Source organism: Eschscholzia californica, unplaced genomic scaffold (genome assembly GCF_041429995.1).
Source record: "Eschscholzia californica isolate CP2 unplaced genomic scaffold, dmEscCali1.0.p SCAF_4, whole genome shotgun sequence".
Classification (NCBI taxonomy): domain Eukaryota; kingdom Viridiplantae; phylum Streptophyta; class Magnoliopsida; order Ranunculales; family Papaveraceae; genus Eschscholzia; species Eschscholzia californica.
Genome location: NW_028238461.1, coordinates 9,004,157 through 9,026,456, shown reverse-complemented (window position 1 = coordinate 9,026,456; position 22,300 = coordinate 9,004,157). Strand labels below are relative to the sequence as shown.

The window sequence follows — 22,300 nt, the reverse complement described above, 5'->3', positions numbered from 1 at the left end:
GACCTTTAGTTAATTCGTGACTTTGGAACTTTATCTTGGACCTTTTGCTTGCGGGAAGTCTTAAAGGTGTTCCGTGTAACTGCTATTGTTTCTACAAAAAAAGATGGTATTTGAGTGAAAATTGTTTGTGAAGAAAAAGACTCTTTTAACACTTAGGCGCTTGTAAAAATTCCTTTTGCCTAATCTTTTTTTCTTTTTGGAATTTGACTACGACAATTATTAGAATGACATCGACACATTAAATAAAATGTGATAAACACGATAACCGACAAATTCTAAACTTTTATAACGACAGAACTAAAATTCAACTAAACTACGACTTAAAGCCAACTAAACTACGAGACTAAAGCTTTAATTACACTATTTTATTTGTACATTTAATAATTGAAGTTCAATAAACTAATAAACAATAAATTTTACCTCGGCTTGCAATGGAACTTGCGAAGTTCAGGATTTTGGATGCAGTATTAGTAGTTGGGCCTAAATCCTAATCCCTTAATTAAATTTAGGCGTATAATAGAAAACTTGTCTGATAAATATCTTTTCCCGCGACTGACGTGTACAGAGAAACCTTCGCTACCATTTTATCCCCTAAACCCTTTCTCACTCACAGTAGCTCAAAATACAACCTTTAATGGCGGATTTCGAAGCAGTTTCTCCCCTTCTTCTCATTTCCATATCAATTTGATCTCTCAAACTACTGTTTCCATCAATGGCCGTAGCAGTAGTAGCTTGTTTACTACCAATCTCAATATCCGAACGCGATTCTTCTTCATCTTCTTCTCTTTTCTTCAAACTCAGTTCTTCCGCTAGGGTTTCTGGATTATTCTCATTCAATTTATTACTCCAAAATAGAACGAAACGTTTCTCTTTACGAACCAATGTTGTTTACACTGAAGGTCTTTCTATCTCTGGGGCTGCTACAAAACTGACACAGAAAAGAGATAAGATTGATTCTGAACAACCAGATTCCATATCAGTTTTGAACGAAAGGATTCTTCGTGAAAATGGAAATAGGGAAACTTCAAAACCTGTCATGAATAGTGATGAAGCAGAGAAGTATATTCAGTTGGTAAAGGAGCAGCAACAAAGAGGTTTGCAGAAATTGAAAGGAGATAGAGAAGGTAAAAAAGGTGAGATTTTTAGTTATAAAGTTGATCCTTATACCCTTCGTTCTGGCGATTATGTTGTTCACAAGAAGGTAGGAGTTGGGCGATTTGTTGGGATTAAATTCGATATACCAAAGGATTCGACAGCACCCGTCGAGTATGTGTTCATAGAATATGCAGACGGAATGGCGAAACTTCCATTAAAGCAAGCTTCACGTTTGCTTTATCGTTACAATCTGTGAGTTTTTTTGTTGTACCCTTTGGCATTATCTATCTTGTTGTTTTAATAGGATTGAGTATTCTAACTGCTTTGTTCGAATTACCAGTCCGAATGAAACAAAGAAGCCAAGGACACTGAGCAAATTGAATGATACTACTGTGTGGGAAAGGAGAAGGATAAAAGGAAAGATAGCTGTTCAGAAGATGGTTGTTGATTTGATGGAGCTATACCTCTATAGGTTGAAACAGAAGAGGCCTCCGTATCCTAAAACTTCCGCTGTAACTGAATTCACTTCTCGATTTCCTTTTGAGCCAACTCCTGATCAAAAACAGGTGACACTCTTTCTCATTTTCATGAGTTTACTTAAATGTATCATTTGACGCTTGGTATTGAGAACCCAGTAAACAAAATGTAGTAGCACAGCCGTGTCGAATAAGTCCAATTTTTTTTTTTCTGACATATTTTTTTGTTCTGCATGCTTCTACTTTGTTTAAATACCCAATATCAATTCGCGCAAGTTAGCTATGCTCTAATGAACTAATTCTTGTTATATTATGTCTATTGCTTGTTGGAATCATATGCTTTTGCTAGATAAGCCTTCCTTAATGATTGATTCTTTTATAGTAAGTGGTTGTTGTCATGGTATAACTTATTAACCTATAAGAGCTTAAAGTTTCTCGAGGTTGTGGTTTGAATTATGCAACGGGGAGTGGTCTTTTGAGTAACTATTCCTTTTTACATTTTGGGGCCCTTATTCGTGTATCATCACTGTGCCTCCCTCAACAGTGTGAGATTTTACACAAGTGCTTGTTCAAAATCCCGACTATAATCTTTCATGCTTTATGTCCGCTTACTATATGGAGATTCTACCTTTTGTTTTCAGGCTTTCATAGATGTTGAGAAGGATTTGACTGAGAGGGAAACTCCAATGGACAGATTGATATGTGGGGATGTTGGGTTTGGTAAAACTGAAGTAGCTCTACGTGCTATCTTTTGTGTTGTTTCATCAGGAAAACAAGTTATGGTCTTAGCACCTACTATCGTTCTAGCCAAGCAACATTTTGATGTCATTTCTGACCGGTTTAGTCAGTATCCTCATATCAAGGTTGGACTTTTAAGCAGGTTTCAGGTAGGGAGTTTTCTCTGGCCTTTACCACACATCAGCTTGAGTTCCAATATTTTTCAAGCATGTTCTTCATACGAATCTTTGTAATAGTACAATTCTCCATATTATTTCTTACCTCTATATAAAATACCTACATTGGTTAATTCTACCTATGTCGTAAGTCGTAACTACTGCGGAAGAGGAACTATTTAGACCACTATCATATTGACAGAATGATGATATTGAAATCACAAGCCACTTAAATCTTGACAAAATGTGTCTTAGTATCAATTTTATTTCTTGATGTATTCCCGAGTTGTGTTTTATGATGAGACTAAACCTTCTGCTATATGCAGACCAAGTCAGAGAAAGAGCAGTACCTTTCAATGATTAAAAGTGGGGATTTGGACATTATTGTTGGAACTCATGCACTTCTTGGTAATCGGGTGTTCTACAATAATCTTGGTCTTCTTGTTGTTGATGAGGAACAGGTGAGCGTCTTGCTTTCGTTCTTTATATATGCTACCAATCCTCCTCCTTAGAGAACCATAAATCATGTATTACTTGCTTAGTTTTATGTTGACTTAAAGAAACATATGGTAATGGAAAAGAAGACAATAATCAAGAGTTCGTTTCGATGCCATAATTTTCCCTTGCTCTCTGATAAAATTTCTTTCCGCTTGAGAGTGAAAGCACAAGGAGAAAATGTGAAGTATGGAAAGTGTTTTTTCTCACTTACTTCAGATATAAAGCATTTAATTTTTTCTAGTCAAACCCTAAGTTTTTGATTTCCATGAGTTCTGGTTCTCTTCTTAGAGGTTTGGCGTGAAACAAAAGGAGAAGATTGCTTCATTCAAAACTTCAGTTGATGTTCTTACTCTTTCGGCAACCCCTATACCACGGACCCTTTACTTAGCTTTGACTGGGTTTCGTGATGCAAGGTAATGACTTTACAGCATTTGTTACTTGATTGACTTTTGTCTCTGACGTTATCCGACTATTAGTTTAGTTGTAGGTTGAAATAATTCAAAGATCCACAATGAACTTCAACATGTTACGGTGTAGCAACTCATTTTAATAAATTTTTCTTTCTTGTCTATCAGTTTAATTTCGACACCTCCTCCAGAAAGAGTTCCTATAAAAACTCATCTTTCTGCATATAGTGAAAAAAAGGCCTTATCAGCCATCAAGTATGAGCTGGATCGTGGTGGCCAAGTTTTCTATGTTTTGCCTCGTATAAAAGGTAACTAGTTCACTTAATCTTTTCTTGGGTATTCTATCTACAAATGAAAATCTATTTCTGCCTAATCAAGACACGTGCATTGAATATTAGAATTACATTTCTTTTCTCTACTCTTATCATTTGCTGATCTGCCTGACATGAGTGTAATTTTTAATTTAATGGATGAGAGAGATCAGAGATATTCTATGAACTGGAATAAGCATTAGTTAGGGATGAGCTAAAGCCTTTGGGTTGAGACTTGGATTTAGTTATTCACATTTCTCTTCTTGTTGTCTTATTTTCGCATTTCTTTTCTTGTTGTCTTATAGTTAAAAAAAGTATCTTAGAACTTGGGAGTTAGTTCCTATTCGATTTTTGACTTCGGTATTATCGATTCTAATACAGGTCTTGACGAAGTTATGGGATTTCTTGAGCTAGCGTTTCCTGATGTTGAAATAGCGGTTGCACATGGAAAGGTATCAACTACAGTTACATACTATGTTGAGATATTTAGGCATATCTAAGAACTGTAACTTGTACTAAATTTCTTATAATTGTTAAGATGATGTCGATATAAAATGGTATAGTATAATCCCGACACGCTTGTGTGCAAGTACACGAAATCTGGCATTTTACGCGCTGAAGTGACCTGTGACTGAGTGATAAGAATACTGGAATGTTAATGTTCAAGGAGCAAGGTTTTTCTTCATATGATGGAGAAAACCTCACATAGACATTTTTATTGTTTTCAGCTGCAACTACGATATGCATATGCATAATGTTTTCTTTCTTATGGTATGATTTATCGTGCAATATTCTTATACGTGTTTCTAGTCCATAATGTAGACACTTGATGTGATGTCAGTTGTGAAGATTGAGCTAGTACTCTCAAGGAAAAACTAAAAACTAAATTAGAAAATGAAAGCTTGATTGGTCGGGTGGATCGTAGACTCGTAGTTCTACTTATTCTGTTTATTTCGCTTTGTCTTTAGGTTTATGTGGTTCTCAAATTAATTTGATTGGTTTGCTTTGCAGCAATACTCAAAGCAGCTAGAAGAAACCATGGAGAAATTTTCCCAAGGAGAAATCAAGATACTAATCTGTACAAATATAGTCGAAAGCGGGCTTGACATTCAAAATGCTAATACCATAGTAATCCAAGATGTTCACCAATTTGGCTTGGCACAATTGTATCAGGTCTTGACGCTTTATTTGTTTACCTCTCCTAAGTTATTTATTTTTAAAGGAAAACACTGGTCTGGACTGGGAAATGTAGCTACAAAATCTTAGCATCAACTATGTAATTGTTCAAATGAGACATTTCTGCGCTTCGTAACAAGTTCATTTAAGTGTCATTCTGGTGATTTTGATGCTGAAAATTCCTTGTTAGCATCACATCCTTGAAAAGGATAGGTGCCGAACAACAAGGCATTGACACATGCATCATACACATATTTGATGAATAATTGTAGTATAATTTTTATATTAGAGGCATACAAGGAGTGTTGTTTACCTATTGTATATGTTTCAGTTCACACAGATGCGGTGTTAAATGATTCATTTGCTCTAGCTTCAATGATAATCTCTTCATGATGTTACTGGAGTGAACTTTTCCTAACTGAGTTCTGTATATTCTTCTATTTCAATAGCTCCGTGGGAGGGTAGGTCGGGCGGATAAGGAAGCTTATGCGTACTTATTTTTCCCTGAGAAGTCGTTGCTGTCTGAGCAAGCACTGGTCTGTTCTCCGTATCACTCTCATTTTAACATCTTTATTTGCTCTTTCCGTCCCTTACCGTCATCTCTTTTGCAATTGATTAATCTGGTTCCGATTTAGTAGTTGTACTTATTCCAGGAAAGAATTTGAACAATTTCTTGTCTCTGATTAACTTTAGGAGCGACTTCAAGCACTTGAAGAATGTTGTAATCTTGGCCAAGGATTCCAACTTGCAGAGCGGGACATGGGCATAAGAGGGTTCGGGAATATATTTGGTGAACAGCAGACAGGAGATGTTGGCAATGTGGGCATTGATCTGTTCTTTGAAATGCTTTTCGAGAGCTTGTCCAAGGTACTTTGTGTTCACAATGCTCTTTCTACTGTTTTACCACATTTATATACACACTTCAAACCGTCTGATTTTCTACTGTTGATTTTCAGGTTGAAGAACATCGGCTTGTCTCAGTTCCTTACGAGAGTGTACAGGTTTGCTAAAAGAGCCTTGAAAAAAGCCTATACTGTCGTATGATGTGCATAGAACTTACATCTATAGATAAACCACCGAGGTCGGGTTAGTGGCACACAAGTTGGGTCTGGACCCTCCATTTTACTGTAAAGATCTTGTCACTTAGGCAGTAGAAATCAGATGCTTGCATGCGCTGATAAGGTTGGACCTGACTACCCCCATGCTTTATTCGATAGACTGTTGTCTTGTTTGGTACATGTAAGGATATGTTTATACGTGTACAGAAAATTGAATTTGTGCATCTTAGATTAGAGTTCAAACTTAGTTTCGAGTTAATTACACAAACTCCTTCGGTAAAAAGATATAGGAAGCATATTTTATCAAAAAAATAATCTTTGGTGTTACCTAATAGCAAACTCTTGATCTTTTCTTTTCAGCTTGATATAAATATAGAACCCCATCTTCCTTCTGACTACATAAATCATCTGGAGAACCCCATGGGAATAATTAATGAGGCTGAAAAGGCCGCTGAGAGAGACACATGGAGTTTAATGCAGTTCACGGAGAATCTACGTCGCCAATATGGAAAAGAACCGCCTTCAATGGAGATGCTATTGAAAAAGCTCTATGTGAAGAGGATGGCAGCAGATCTAGGGATTACTAGAATATATGCATCAGGTAAAATGGTTGGCATGAAAACAAACATGAGCAAGAAGGTTTTCAAGATCGTGACAGAGACGATGACGTCAGATACTCAGAGAAACTCACTAGTTTTGGAGGATAACCAAATCAAGGTGTGTATTTTCTTTGAAATTTTGCGCCACGCTTTCCACCAGATAGTATTCTAGTTTTTGTTACTCTTTGGAGTAGTTAGGGCATGGTTCTGGGAGGTTCCATTTTCATTTCCACACTAGAGATGCAGGGAAATGGGGCCCAGAGAATTAATCATTTCCTAGCAAGAGCTGAGCCAATCCCACATTATGAGTTTTGAACTAAGTTTGTATTAGATGGCTGTAACCAGGGTAAGTTTGGCCTATATGTCTTTTACGTGGAGCTGAATTAAATTATTCAAACATCTGCTGCATGTTTCCTCTCAAACGATACAAGGTTTGTGCCTCGAGAATTAGTGATCCCTAGCAGATGTTAGTATAAAAAATGATTGGTCTTTAATGGCCTCTGTGCCATTCCTTTAACCATAAAAAAATGGTTAACGGATTATTTTTAAAGATCTTCAGTTTTCTTTTACTTCACAGGCGGAACTACTTCTGGAGCTACCAAGAGAGCAACTTCTGAACTGGATCTTTCAGTGTTTAACTGAACTCCATGCTTCACTACCAGCACTTATCAAATACTGATCTATGAGACAAGGCAGAAAATGGTATTATGTTGTTTACACTGGTATACCCGGCTCGCGTGGGCGTATTTGGACGATCACAGGTTTGGATGGGTTATTCATGTATAGAACTATAGATTCATCAATTCCAGTAGCTTAATTGAAAACCAAATTCTTTCTCGCCAATTGGTGCATATCAAATTCACCATTTCTCGACAGGTACTTATGACACTCAAAGTTTGAATTATTCCATTATTTTCGCGCCACCGTTGCTAATTCTGATTAACTTCCCTATGTTGCTAATTGCACGACTGAAGTTGTGAAATCATTCTTACATGATGTTGATCGAGATACCCGGGGGGATACAATATCAATATTCTAGGTGATAAATCTATATTCTGCAAATCTCGTGGAACTGAAGGTTCTGAACGATTGGCTAATGTATGTATTATTCTGTTTATGCAGGTCCTGTGGTTAATACGAGGAATATTTAATTACTGAGTTTGAGCAATGTCAGAGTCGTCCCACATTATCAGACTAATTATAACAAGACGGACTAACTAAACTTTGGTGGAGCCAACGACGTGTGTAAGCTCATCGAGTGCTATAACTTGAGGAGTCCAGGCTCGTTTATCCTACTAAGTATTATATTCCTAATCATCAAGTTACTTTAATTGCAGTGGAATGTTCAGTTATACCAAAAATGTTCTGTTAAGTGATTGTAAACTCTTCTTTTTCATTATGTTCCTTTCCTTGTAGTTCCTTTTTTAATTGTCAGCGTGCCTGGAACCCTTGACCCCTTGATTGGTGGAAGATTAAACCTCTTGCCACTCCAACCAAGGGTTGTTGGCTTTTTTTGTTTGAAAGGGGTTGGCTTTTTTTGTTTGAAAGGGGTTGTTGGCTTTCCTTGTGGTAGTTACTCTTTCACTGGATGCTTAACTAACAAACGGTTGTGATTGAAGAAGCACCAAATATTCTTCCATGGAATTTTGATCTATTTTGAGGGGTATACCAGAGAGAGAGAGAGAGCCCCCACTTATGTTGTTTGTGATTTCTTTCTCTCTCTCTCTAAAAATGGCAGCTTTGATCTCAAACATTTTATCATCCTCAGTCCTTCTCTCTCTAGGTCTATACCATCTCATTTGCACAACAAGAAACAACCTTAAATCACCAAGAGAATACACTGTCAAACCCTTCCACCCATTCCCTCTCTCTTCCTCTTCTTCTCCTCCTCTCAAATACCTTCAACTCTACCTCCTCATCTTCTTCCTCCTCATTGCTTTTATTCATCAAACCCTAACTTCCACTTATTCTGACCCTCTCCTTAAAGGATCAACCCCTGTTCATCGTTTCTCCTCTCTCCAATCAGCTTCTGTTCTTTTCCTCTTCCTCGTCCTCTCTCTCTTTCTTCTCCTCTCTGAAATTACTTCTCTTCCACCTCTCCCCTCTGACCTCTTTTTCGCCACTGCTTCCGCCATTTTCTTCCTTCAATTCTCTGTTTCTTCTTCTTTTGCTTCTGTTCAGTTCTCTGATCTTCAAGCCAAATGTGATTCTGTGTCTGCCCGAGTTTCTGCCTTATCTTCAATCCTCTGTTTAATTCTAGCTTGTCAACCTAAATTGTTTGTAGCTGATATTGGATTAGCTGCTTCTTTTTGTTTACAAGGTCTTTGGGCTCTTCAAACTGGATTAACCCTTTATGTTGAAGGGTTTATTCCCGAAGGATGTCATAGGTTGTTGGATGTTGTTAGTGGAGTTGAAGGATCGACGAAATGTGATTTGGAAGAGTCTAGATTGAGAGCTGTTGCTATTCTTGATTTTGTTTTTGTCATTCATGTTTTGTTTGTGGTGGTAATTGTGATGGTTGTTTATGCTGTGGTTGCGAAAACTTTAGGAATTAGAAGGCTTAGTTCCAAGTTGGTGTCTCTAATCATGTGCAGATGAAGTCCATGGATGGAACCCAAGCTTGAATTTCGGTGCGTTTTTTCTGGTTCCTTTCTTTTATGATTGTTGTTTGAAGATTCAACTTTTATTTTTCTTGTCAGATGTTGGCTAGCAAGGAATAGTGTTCAAGGAATATGACTAATTGCTGCATTAATATGCATTTTCATACGACAATGACAAGTGGTGGTAATTTAAGTGGAGTTTGTTCATGCTTCAGTTGTTTCTTCAGCACTAGGATGATTTTATGCATTGTTATTAGGAATGATGTCTCAGTACCACCAACATAGTATAGTACGCAATTGCATGTTGGTGCTTCAGTTCCGTACGTTGAATGAACACATGTATTCAAATTCAAAGGGAAAATACAAACTAAAGCAGAGCTCGAGTTCGAAAAGAACTAGGAAATAGTAACGAAACTAAGATAAGATGGCATCCCAAGAGCAAACAAAATCATGAAAGTGTAATTGCTTCGCCTCTACTCTAGTTCCCTACTCATACAGAAAATGGTAGTTTTCAGGGATTGGATCTAAGTGTCAAAGTTTAGGTGGCAGTTCTTGAAAATGCAAGTGTTTCTAGCTTCCACAATGCCCAGACAGTGGAATGTGGGAGGGGCTACCCAGCCGTCTTTGCCTTTCTTTTCGTTGGTAGTTTGGTCAAAAGCCCGTGCATAGTGCTTCCACTGAATGAGGTGTGCATACTCCTTTGGACCTTGAACAAAACTTATACAGAGTTCCATATCCTTCCAATCGTCCGCCATCTTGCAATGTAGAAGATAGTGGGCGGCCGTATAGTGGAAGTCCCTTTTGTTGGGGGAACCCACTGCGGCGAAGTTACTAGGCGGACCTTGAATAACACAATTTAACAGAAAAGCAGCATAGCATGCTTGTATCATCGTAATAAGAGGATGCATAGAGTTATTATAGCAATCTATAATTGTGAAAGTAGACTCTCGTCATCCTGTTTTGATCTGCTTCTTCTATCTATGGTGTATTCATACAATTAAAACTAGGACATTTTTCATGTAATAGAAGTTTTTTTTGGGTGGAATTGGTAGTTATTTGTTGATTGTGTATCATAAAAAGGCTTAAACCCATTCTTAATCCAGATGTTTTGTGCAGCTTTGATGCAGATAGAACAGACAGTTGTATAGAGGAAGATGATGATGCAAAGAACAGATAGATCAAATTCAGTAGACCCCCAAAGTTTCCTCAAAAGCTTCATTGTGATATTTTTTCGTAATATATCGAAGCAGTAAGCACATTTTTGGATGTACTGAGAATATATAGGCTCGCAAACAAGAATTTCGTGACCACATTGGGAAGCCCATTAGTCAAGAAAGACCGGCACTGGATCTTCTTTGAGAAATGTCCTTGTTTTGTGTTATGTTATATCTCCATATTGTTAGGGAGGATGAGGTCGGAAGTTTCAGTCTTGTACTCAAGTATTATATATATTTTGTCGTTTTGAGATATGGAGTTTGGATCGGCCACGACGAAAACTTCTTAAACACTTTGCTATTCAAGTAGCTGCCTGCCTGATTGCCTTGTCAAGTATATAATATCATTAGGACATCCAAACATGTCCTTGTTGACCTCTAGAAATAAACAAAAGCAATTTCAACAATCGTGGTGCCTAGGTTATTAGTAGTAGTTAGTAGATCAGAGATGTTTGAGCATAGGTAGGTGATGTTGAGACTTGAGTATTACTCCCCATCTAAGAAAAATTGACCTAGTTTGCTTTTTTTTTTTTTTTTGTTGAAAGAAAATTGACCTGGTTGATTCTCATGTTTATGGACTTTTCAAGTCTTAAGTTTGGCCATTCAAGAGAGAGAAATATTTTGGGATGGGGAAGGAGTAAGTAATTAACAAAGATCAAATAGTTTTGAGCATCCTCAACAAAAAAAAATAGTTTTGAGTTTGAGCCTTTTGTAATGTCAAGCAATTGGGTGAATAAAATAGTACTAGTAGTAGGAAGTGAAAACTGTTTAAAACGGAAAAGTGGCATTTTGCACCACAAGAGTGGGGTTCAAACCATTGAAAAGGGCTTCTCCTCTTAACTTTTACAGCACAGAAAGGGTAGGGAGAGACACTAGACAGATAAAAAAAGGGTATTTCTTTTTCGACCCATAGTTTATGACAACTTTCTTTTTGACTCCTTCATTTTCAAAAATTCAAAAGTATATATTTTTAAACTGTCTGTCAATTTTAACAATTGAATTTTTCATTTTCTATAGTACCCTTCCTCTAAGAATTAACCCTCATTTGTGTTCTAACTTCTCCGAAGTTTCAGAAGCGATCATCTGCGACCGACAACCCTTCTTCCTCCATCTGAAAGAAGATCTCCCATATCTGCACCAACGATTATCGTTTCTTCATTACCAGTAATAAATCGTTGTTGTTGAAGTTTCATTAGTAGAAGCTATGCTGCTATCAACCACTAACAACAACGACTTCGTGCTGCTAATGGATCACTAGAAGCACCAAGTAACTATTGCCTACAAAAGGAAATGGAGAGACAAATAGATTAGGGAGAGAGAAAAAACGAAGAGAAGAACAAGAAGAAGATAAATTGTCATGAAGGTTGCTTCTCAAACATCCGAGTAGAGAGAAGGGACAAACGAGGATTAATTTGAGAGGAAAAGTACTACGGGAAATGAGAAGATCAAACTATTTAAATTGATCGTGATAAAAAAAAATATTTTTGAATTTATGATAACTAGAAGGCCAAAAAAGAATGGTGTTAAATCCCTAGGCTAAAAAGAAAATAACCTAAAAGTCCATAAATAAAAGAGCTTTTTTATAAGTCCATAAATAGAAGAGTTAAAAATCTGTCTGAGTCGTTTTTTTTTGTTGAGAATGTCTGAGTCGTTTGGTAAGCTACATAATTTTTTTTTTATATCTTAAAAAGCTAGGATGTGACATTTGGTAAAAAAAACTTAATCTTCGTATTGTAGTTATTAAACAATATGCTTATATCATTATATTAATAAAAAAATATATAAATATTAAAAACTAAAATAAAATAATAGAAATTTTATTAAACAATATGCTTGTATCATTATATTAATAAAAAAATATGCTTATATCATTATATATAAATATATATCATTCGTATTGTAGTTATTAAACAATATGCTTATATCATTATATTAATAAAGAAATATATAAATATTAAAAACTAAAATAAAATAATAGAAATTTTTTAATTTTTCATAAACACTTAAAGATCAAAATTTGATCCTTATGTAGTGGTGATGGTGCTCAATGGTGGTGGACGTGTTATGGTGGTGCTTAATGGTGGCAGAGTTATGGTAGTGATGGTGGTGGTAGAATGGAGGGGGCGTTGGTGGTTAGGGGTAAACGGTAGTGAAATGGTGTTTGTGGAGGTGGAATAGTGTGGTGGTGGAGGTGGTATAGTGTGGTAGTGGAGTGGTCGATTTGTGGCGATGGTGGTGCAGTGGTTGTGGTGGTGGAGTTGGGGCGAAACTAGAATGGTGGTGGATGGAGTTGCACCAAAGGTGAAGTTACGTTGGAGGTCGTGGAGTTGCGGGGGTGGGGGGTGGGGGGGGGGGGGGGGTGGGTGGGTGGTGAAGGCGTAGGTGATGGTAGTAGAGTGGTGGCGAAGGTGGTGGAGTGGTTGTAAAAGAATTTGATGGTTGTAAACTAGTTGTGGTGGTGGTGGAGTTGCGGCGAAATGGTGGAGTGGTGGTGATAGAGTTACGCCAGAGGTGGTATGGAAGTGGTGAAGTGTTGGTGATGGTAGTAGAATAGTGGCAGAGGTGGTGGGGTGATGGTCAAAGGTGGTGGAGTGATTGTGGTGGTTGAGGTGGTGGGGTGGTTGTGATGGTGGTGGATGTTTATTAACGGTAGCAAAAAAGATAAATATTTTATTATATTTTCATAGCCAACTCTTAATAAGCAACCAAAAGCCACAAAATTGTGACTTCTGTTTTTTGGAGAAAATGAGTTTTTCTAGCTTAAAATAAGCTAGTGCTTTTTTAAACAAAACGCGTAAAATTTTTAGTAAGCGTTTGAAATATGTTAAAAATTTTTAGTAAGCGTTTGAAATATGTTAAAAGCTAGCTTTTAGCTTTTTTTTTTTTTTTTTTTTTTTTTTTTTTTTGTTTTTTTTTTTTGTTTTTTTAGCGGAACCAAACGGGGCACGCAGGGGGAGTTGGGAAAAGCGTTGAGAGAAGCAACCTCCCACCCACCCACCCGGCCCTCTCTCTCGCGCGGTTATTGTTGGTTGGATTCACCCTTCTTTCCTTCAATCACTAACCAAAGCGTCAATGCCCCCCTCCCTCCCACAAAGACACAAACAGAGACTCTCTCTCTCTCTCTCTCTCTCTCTCTATTCTTCAAGTTACTTTCTCTCTTCTTCTTCATCCACACCGGAAAAAAAAACTAGGTCACCTTTTTCATTTTCTCACGGGAAGCTTTCACCGGTTGTGCCTCTGTGTCCTATCTGAACCTTCGCCCGTTCGCCGGCACCTTCCATTTTCTCCTACACAGAACAAAACTCAAGGTAATTAATTTTTATTTTCTCCAACTAAATTTGCTTATATCGGGAACTAACGAGCTCCTATTATTTATTCTTTATATCCTCGATTTGTCTATACGATCGTCATTAAATCCGGCACTCGATCTGAAAATTTTGATATCTACTCTTTTTTCCTTTCCACAAACAATACCATCGTACAAATACTAGATCCTCATTTCATTTTCTTACTCTTCTATTGTTTATCAGATTTCGCTCTAGATCTGGGTTTTCTTATTTGAACGATCTCCGATTCATTCGTTAATGAATTCTTAGCTATTTATTCATGTTTGTGATGTTTATCAACTTCAAATTTATTTTAATTTTGTTGAATTTTTTTCAGGCTGTGTCATTGATAAGTAATCGAGGTTTTTATACCTAAAACTGTGGAAGCAACTTTACTAATCCAAGTTTGTTGGGGAGTAAGAAAAAATTGTGTACATGAAGAAGCTCTAATGGATCGAAGAGAAACGGTTGGAATTCTGATGATTTTGTCATTATTTTGGTGTTATGTAAATACGAGTGAGTTCGATAGGAAACAACAATCAGTTACAAGTAAGAGTTAAGAGTTATTTTCCACATTTTATAACATATGGGGGAGTGGGTTATTGGAGCCTTCATCAACCTCTTTGGTAGCATTGCGATAAACTTTGGGACTAACCTCTTAAAATTGGGACACAATGAGGTATTTTGATAATATCATCTCTCTTTTGTTTCATTTCTTATTGTTGCTACATTGTCTCCCACTCATGATTCAATTGTTCGGCTTCCAGTTTTATTAGCAGATCTAGTACCACATGCCAATACTTTTACATGTTTATATAATTGAATATCAAGTGTTTTGCTTTAGTGGTGTTATTCAATCCGCATAATGTACACCTCGGGCAGTAGTGTGTCGCAAGAAAAACTATTGCTGAAATTTCATGGCTTGAATCGTTAATGTAGAGAAAATATAATTGAATATGAAGTGTTTTGCTTTAGTGGTGCTATTCAATCCGCATAATGTACATCGGCCCGTCGGGCAATAGTGTGTGAGTAGGGACATTTGCACAAGAAAAACTATTGCTGAAAGTTCATGGCTTGAATCGTTAATGTAGAGAAAGTATAGCATATAAATGTAATGAATCTAAGCTAAACTGTAATGCACATAAATATATTCTTACTTGGATGGCACAAAGTGTTTTCTGTGATTATTGAAATTCTAAAAAAATTAACAATAATTACAGTTTCCTATGATTTTTGCAATTCTAAAAAAGTGATTCGTGTATGTAATTTTAAAATTACGACCCTTATTTTTAATTGATTAGTCACAGTAAATTTCCCTTTTTGCTGGGAAAATCTAGGAAATTTTGAGTAACGGGTTCACTAACCTAGCTCATCTCCATCTAGTTGTGTAGGTTGCCAGTTTTTTATTTTTTTAATTTGATGTCTTGCAGAGAGAAAGACTTTCTATCCTTGAGAATGATGGGTCAAATGGCAAACTCAGTTTGAAGCCAATAATCCACTTTCATACTTGGAGAGTTGGTAATTACTGTCTATTTGTGATCGATTCATGATGTAATTTCATATTGTTGTCATAGCTTGTTAAATTTTCAAACAAGATGTACTAAGTTTCGGAACCTTGTTATGCAGGTATCTTGTTTTTTGCTCTCGGAAATTGTCTTAACTTCATTTCCTTTGGATATGCTGCTCAGGTAATATTCAGACCTGTTATTTGCTTTTGATCTCAGAACCATCGTGAAACTATGATTCGATTTTACATTTTTCTATTCTATTGTTACAAAACATCTTAATCCGTCGCGTTCCGTAGATTTCAAAGTAACCAGACATTTAATCTGGACTGTGTTTCACAAATTCTCTTTCAATTTTGGCAGTCGCTTCTTGCTGCGCTGGGATCTGTACAGTTTGTATCAAATATTGCATTTGCATACTTTGTTTTGAAAAAGATGGTGACTGTCAAGTATGTTATGACCTGAATCTCAATCAGCATTTCTCCTGTATTTATATTCAATTTATTCACCGTTTGTTTTGTTTCTTGCAGGGTACTGGTTGCCACAGCCTTTATTGTTCTTGGAAACATATTCCTTGTTGCTTTTGGCAACCACCAGTCACCTGGTAATTACTTCCAATTTTTTGTGAGGTTTGCATGTCACTCCTGTAGATAGTGTTGAAACTAGAGGATGTCTAAGAAACCTCCTTAGCACAACGAAAAACCGGCTATTTTCATGTATCAACTTTGGCGGAGCTTCTATATGTAGTAAATGATTATGTTGAATGGTCATTAGCAGCCCATTCATATTGTTTTTCTCCATATGTTTCTCTTTCAAGAATGTAACGTCTAGATGATCCCTCTGCCTATGCACCACATGTAGAAGTTCAGTCAAGGGCCAGATGTTTATTTGTTTTCTGTCGTTTATGCAGTTTACACAACAGAACAGTTAGCAGAGAAGTACAGCAACATTGTCTTTCTTCTTTACTGCATTATCTTGATCTTGGTTGTCATTTTTCATCATTCAATTTATAGGTAACAAGTTACTGTTTCTCTTCATCAAGATGTATCTTTACATTAAAGATAGTGATCAGGTTTTTCAGCTAGTTGATATGTTTCGTTAATGCAGGAAAGGGGAACTATTGCTTTCCACTCCTGGCCATGAACTTAACTCCTATTGGCACACGGTGTTACCTTTCTCATATGCCATAGTTTCTGGTGCTATAGGATCATGCTCGGTTTTGTTTGCAAAATCTCTGTAAGTTGTGTGCTCCATGTTAAACTAGCTATGACTTTCTCCAAATTAAGTTATGATATTTCTTCACTTTTCTTGTTTTAGTGATAGTCTCTTTCCTTCTTCATTTCTACAGGTCTAACCTATTAAGACTGACCATGTCCAGCGATTATCAATTTCATAGCTGGTTCACATACTCTATGCTTCTTTTATTTCTTAGTACAGCTGGATTTTGGGTAATTATTACTCTTCTGTTTTAACGTAATTTGCATGCCTTAAATGAGTACTAATGCTCAAAATTTGGGGAAAATACTGATCTAAATTTATGATGTCGATATTTCTCGTTCTTTAACAGATGGCAAGACTCAATGAGGGATTGGCATTGTTCGATGCAATCCTAATTGTTCCAATGTTTCAGATTGCTTGGACCTTCTTTTCCATTTGTACAGGATTTGTTTATTTCCAGGAGTATCAGGTTAGCAGGCAATTATGCATATCCAACCTGTGATTCTCTATACTCGTTAAACCTTTCTAGAAGCTTATATTTAGATGTTAAAATAGGTATTTGATGCTTTAAGGACAACAATGTTCATACTGGGAATGACATCTGTGTTTGTTGGCATTTCTTTGTTGGCACCTGATGAACCAAAAGGTAACTCCATTAGATTCAAGTTCATTTGGCCTGTAAGGTCACATAACTATAAACTTTATAATTTAATTAACTGAAAATTTTCAGGTGGTGAAGGTAAAGATTCTTCTTCTTCGATGTCCACAACATCTCAGAACATTATCAACAATTCAGAGAGGTAAAGTAAAATCCGTGACATACCATGGTCGTTTCAAATTTAATTTTTCAAGAACAAAATATGAATCCTAACCTAAGGAAAGCTTGGACCTTCACTTTTGTTTCTTCTCAAAATATAATTCTAGGGTGTAACAGGAAAGCTTTGATTAGGAGGTTCTGAAAAGTGAAAAGGAAACCAATTGATATAAACTAAATGAAAATTTTAGACGTCAATGATAGGATAGACAGTTAGAAATTGAAAAACAGTAGCTGTTTTCTTAATACTGCCAATTATCTTAGAATTACCTTAGCTTTCCATAGCTATATTTGCCTTTTTGTTGTTCCTAAGTTGCGAATTTGTATCTCGTACAGGGTGGTCAAGATGCCATGTGAAGAGACAGATACTGATGAACTGAGACCGTTTGCACAAGCAATAATGAAGAAGGTTTCAGCTATAGTAATCAAAGCAAAGGTAATACGAAAAATTCAAAACTTAATTGTTCAAGGTATTGGGGAGGATATAAAATCACTGAAGTTTTATTCATTTTTGCAGACTGCATGCACGTTGTCGTTAGGTTTAGGAGACAACAGTATCGGAGCATCATCAGTGTTTGTAATGCCAATGGTGTCATCGAGGATGACTGGATTTAGAGGAAGCGGGTTTAGCAGGTCAAAGTTGTTCTCATTAAGAAATTCTGGTTGGTCATTGGATGATGGTGATGCGGAGATGCTGGAAACAACTTCTATGCTCTCCCAGAACCATGACTAAAGAGCTACTAGTATATAGAAACACATCACGATTTGATCCCTCAAACGAAAAAAGGAGTATTTTTTTTCTTCTATAATCTTGTATCATGATTGTTTAGATTTCTTATAATTTTTTTTTCTGGTTGCAGTAATTGTTGCAGTCTCTGTAATTTTATTTCAATGTATCATACTTTTTGTCTTTTTTCAATTATTTTATATTTGCTGTAATATTTGATTAAGGAGAAGTTGTGATTTTTATTCTTGATGAAGTAGAATGAAAAACAAACCTCAGTAATTAAAAGTACAGCTTCGAGGTTTTTCCCTCCAAGAGTTTATGTTGGGTAAAGTTCTTAAGTATTATATAACGGTGACCAGGTGTGTGTATGAGAGAGAGACTCTTCTCTCCCTCTTTCTATTCTCTCTCTTCTTCCTCCTATTTCGCCTTTCCCCTCTATCTCTCTCTCTCTCCCTTCAATCCTGTATCTCCGACCAGCCAAGTATAACTGCATCAAATTCTTATGAAGTCCTAGTACTCTTGATATATCAATCATCTCCTGTAACTTAGATAGTTGTCATGCTTAATTTCCCACCTTTCCTAATAGGACAATTATTGTTCTCTGTTTTCCTTGCAAAACACATACAACCTTCCATGAAGGATGAACACTCTGCACACAAGAGGAAAGAACAAGGACAGTTAAGTTTAAGAAGAATTTATAACTTTTTTTTTTTTTGTTGAAAGTGAAGAATTTATAACTTATTATATAGGAGGATAGAAAGACATGTTTGTTTCAATATGAGACATTTTTGGTAATGAGGAACGGGCAAACGTGTAGGTGTTGAACCGGTCATCCCAAAAAAAGACATGATGACTTAATTTAGTCAGTTTGGCGACTTTTACTTGCACAAGTCATAGAAGTGTTTCAAGACTCGAGAGAGAGAAAGATTGGTAGAGAGAGAGAGAGGTAATAGTAATGGAAGAAGCAAGGTCGATTGAGGTGAGAGTAATGTCATGTAGTGGTTTGAGCAGCAGTGCCTTCAATTTCTTCCAGAACCTCCGAGTCTACGTTAAGGTATCCATCGTGAATGAAGAAGAAGAAGAGGGGAAAAAACAACGATTTCAATTACAGAAAACCCCAATTGACCGAGAAGGTAATGGAGATCCTGAATGGAAACACGATATGCATTTTGATCTTAAACAGATCTGGAATTCCATTACTACTACTACTACTTTGGATAATCTGTTTCTTGAATTCGATCTGCTTTCTGAAGGTCTCCCCATTCTTGGAGATAAGACTGTTGGAACTGTATCTGTACCATTGAAGGAATTACTAATCCAAGAAGAAGGATTCAATGGAGGAACAGGAGCAACTAGGTTTGTTAGTTATCAGGTTAAGTGTCCGGATGGAAAACCCAATGGTGTCCTCAATTTCTCTTACAAGGTGCTGTTCATTGCTGCTGCTGCTGGTGGTCTTTGGACTAAAATTGGTACTGAAATCCCGCCCATCAATAACAACAACAACAACAACACCAACGATGATGATCTCCCAGTAGCTTATCCACCACCAGCTTCCTCAAATTTATATCCTAAGATTGATATTCATGAACCTCCACCACCTATTTATTATCCCCCGCCACCAGAAATTCACCATCTTCATCATCAGCATCAGTATCATCATCATCATCATAATCCGCCTCCGCCACCGGAGGTGTTCTGTCACGCAGCTCCACCACCACCACTGGGTAATATGGGGTATCATATGCCACAGGAGCCGGTTTATCCCGGTCCATATGAGTACGGAGTTGGGCCGGTGGTTAGGGGTCATTTTCCATGTCCAGCAGCACAAGTACCTCCCACCCATTATGGACCATCCATGTGGAATACAGGCGGCGAGCAACAACGAGATATATCTGGTGGTGGTGGTAGTGGTGGTGATTGGAGTTTCAGGTACAGATACTGATGAATGTTTGGTACGCATAAACTATCTATCTACTTGTGTTGTTGGTTTCATTTTTATCGGTGATGGATATTTTTTTTGCATGTCCTAGTGTTTTGGAATATTTAGACTATAAAACTATACAATTATATAAAATGAAAACATTTGAATTAGGAAGTTATTTTCCCTATTTTGTTATGCTTTCTTGGTATTATAAAATAGAGGAGGAGAAAGTAAGAGAACATATAATACAATACAATACAATAATAATAAGACAAAGTGATAAAAGATGGGCAACCGTGTAGCGGAATGAACTAGGCTACAACTTCCAATAATTGAATATTTCGTGACGGAAGAGAAGTGGTGAGTGAAACCGAATGAACTAGGCTACGAATCCCATATTCAGTTTCCAAAATCGGAATTGATATATATATATATATATATATTAATAATACATCAAGGATCAAGACGATATCAAGATCCAACGATCGAAATAATGAAAACATTATCAACAATGATATTGAAATGAGTTAAGGGATAGGTGGAAGGTGAGAGGGGGTTTTGTGGTGGTGGGTCTAAAGCATCAAGACTTAGTTAGTCAGTTTGGCGACTTTTACTTGCATAAGTCAATAGAAGAAGTGTGTGAAGACTCAAGAGACTAAGAGAGATAGAGAGAGATTGGTAGAGAAATGGAAGCAGCAAGGTCGATTGAGCTGAGCCTGAGAGTAATGTCCTGTAATGGTCTGAGTAGTACCTTCAATTTCTTCCAGAACCTTAGTGTCTACGCAAAGGTATCCATCGTGAATGAAGAAGAAGAGGGTATAAAGCAGCGATATCAATTACAGTATACACCGATTGACTGGGAAGGTAATGGAGATCCTGAATGGAATCACGATATGCATTTTGATCTCAAACAGATTTGGAATTCCACTACTATTAAGAAGGATAATCTGTTTCTTGAATTCGATCTGCTTTCTGAAGGCCTCCCCGTTCTTGGAGACAATACAATTGGAAATGTGTATGTACACATGAAGGAATTAGTAACCCAAGAAGAAGAATTCAATGGAGGAGGAGTAACTAGGTTTGTTAGTTATCAGGTTAAAAGTCCAGACGGAAAACGCGACGGTGTCCTCAATTTCTCTTACAAGGTGCTAGTCATTACTGCTGCTGGTGGTCTGCAGACTAAATTTGCTACTCAATTCCCACCAGCAGCAGCTTATCCACCACCACTCCCACCACGACCATCGTCCTCAAATTTATATCCTAAGATTGATATTAGTGAACCTCCACCACCTATTTATTGTCCCCCGCCAGTTTATTCTCCTTCGCCAGATATCTACCACCATCTTCATCATCATAATCAGCCACCTCCACCTGAGGTGTTCTATCACTTAGCTCCACCACTGGATAATAGGGGTCATCATATGCCACAGGACCCGGTTTATCCGGATGGATATGGGTATGGTGTTGGGCCGGTGGTTAGGGGTCATACTCCATATCCAACAATAGAAGTACCTTCTGCGGGTTACGGATCATCCATATGGAATACGGGCAGGGAGCAACATACTAATAACTATGTCGTGTACAAATACTAAAAAACTATACAATTATACAAACGGTCAGTTATATAAATGAAAACATTTGAATTAGGAAGTGTTGGTGCCCGTCCTTTCCTATTTTGTTATGCTTTCTTTTTTTTTTTCGTTGAAATTTTGGGGCTTAAAGACTAATCTCAGGAGAATAAATTCTCCATGAATTTCGTGTTTTTTCTGTACATTTTTTAGGGCGTATTATTCTTTAACTCAAAAATTAACTTGATTAAACATTACCCCCTTAATCTTCATCTTCTCTATCACCTTCACAATCACAACTTTCCACCACCATCATTCCCATCTCTTCTCTCTCTTCTCTTTTCCTCTCTCACTCACTGTTAGAGCAATTGCAATGCAAAACTCAAAAAAATCTCTATTCTATATGTCGAGTTCCAATTGAGATTCTCACTCCTACGTGCGAAAAAAGAAATCCTCAATTCTTGTATGTCTCCCATGCAAAACTCTAAATTTTTTATTTTACTTATGTGACATGGTTATTTTTGTAAAAAAAAAAAAAAATTAGTTATTTTAGAATTGAGATATCTCTACTTTACTCTTGACACATCATCTTTGAGATCTTAGTTGAGTTTTCTGCATTGGAGATGATTTTTAAGAAAAACTTAAAAAATTCTATGTGGCACTCCGAATTTCTAAGATTAAGTTTTACATTGGAGATGCTCTCTCTCTCTCCCTCTCACCATCTCTCTTTTGCTCTCACCATCTATGTCTCTTGATCTCTCATTGTTTCTCTCTATTGTTTCTCTATTGCCCTCCGAGGATTTTGTGGCCACAAAATGTTTTGTGACCCCGACCATTTCGTGGCACAAAACATTTTTTGACCATAAAACATTTCGTGGCCACGAACTTTGTGAT

The 22,300-nt window shown here is 36.9% G+C and overlaps 4 protein-coding genes and 1 pseudogene across 4 annotated transcripts; all 5 read left to right on the top strand.

Moving 5' to 3' along the window:
• The first annotated feature begins 497 nt into the window (after nt 1-497).
• LOC147542369 (DEAD/DEAH box helicase) lies at nt 498-7,912 on the top strand. Its single transcript, XM_086673349.1, has 15 exons — nt 498-1,347; nt 1,436-1,661; nt 2,213-2,458; nt 2,791-2,925; nt 3,251-3,375; nt 3,538-3,677; nt 4,062-4,132; nt 4,692-4,853; nt 5,306-5,392; nt 5,550-5,723; nt 5,813-5,857; nt 6,275-6,631; nt 7,091-7,389; nt 7,488-7,552; nt 7,636-7,912. Exons 1-13 carry the CDS (start codon nt 713-715, stop codon nt 7,190-7,192), a joined length of 2,505 nt encoding a protein of 834 aa, XP_086529475.1. The 5' UTR covers nt 498-712; the 3' UTR covers nt 7,193-7,389; nt 7,488-7,552; nt 7,636-7,912.
• Nucleotides 7,913-8,098: 186 nt separating this feature from the next.
• LOC147542368 (uncharacterized) lies at nt 8,099-9,140 on the top strand (annotated as a pseudogene).
• Nucleotides 9,141-11,177: 2,037 nt separating this feature from the next.
• Nucleotides 11,178-18,229, top strand: LOC147542367 (putative magnesium transporter NIPA8). The gene is made up of 15 exons (XM_086673346.1): nt 11,178-11,885; nt 13,257-13,635; nt 13,991-14,332; nt 15,084-15,171; nt 15,280-15,341; nt 15,522-15,607; nt 15,689-15,762; nt 16,069-16,171; nt 16,266-16,394; nt 16,507-16,606; nt 16,726-16,845; nt 16,932-17,022; nt 17,107-17,176; nt 17,527-17,626; nt 17,708-18,229. The coding sequence occupies exons 3-15, from the start codon at nt 14,240-14,242 to the stop codon at nt 17,921-17,923; spliced, it is 1,332 nt and encodes a 443-aa protein (XP_086529472.1). The 5' UTR covers nt 11,178-11,885; nt 13,257-13,635; nt 13,991-14,239; the 3' UTR covers nt 17,924-18,229.
• A 643-nt stretch (nt 18,230-18,872) lies between these two features.
• On the top strand, nt 18,873-20,012 carry LOC147542366 (uncharacterized). The gene has a single exon (XM_086673347.1). It carries the CDS (start codon nt 18,873-18,875, stop codon nt 19,857-19,859), a length of 987 nt encoding a protein of 328 aa, XP_086529473.1. The 3' UTR covers nt 19,860-20,012.
• Nucleotides 20,013-20,524: 512 nt separating this feature from the next.
• Nucleotides 20,525-21,488, top strand: LOC147542365 (uncharacterized). Its single transcript, XM_086673348.1, has one exon. It carries the CDS (start codon nt 20,525-20,527, stop codon nt 21,428-21,430), a length of 906 nt encoding a protein of 301 aa, XP_086529474.1. The 3' UTR covers nt 21,431-21,488.
• The last annotated feature ends 812 nt before the right edge of the window (nt 21,489-22,300 follow it).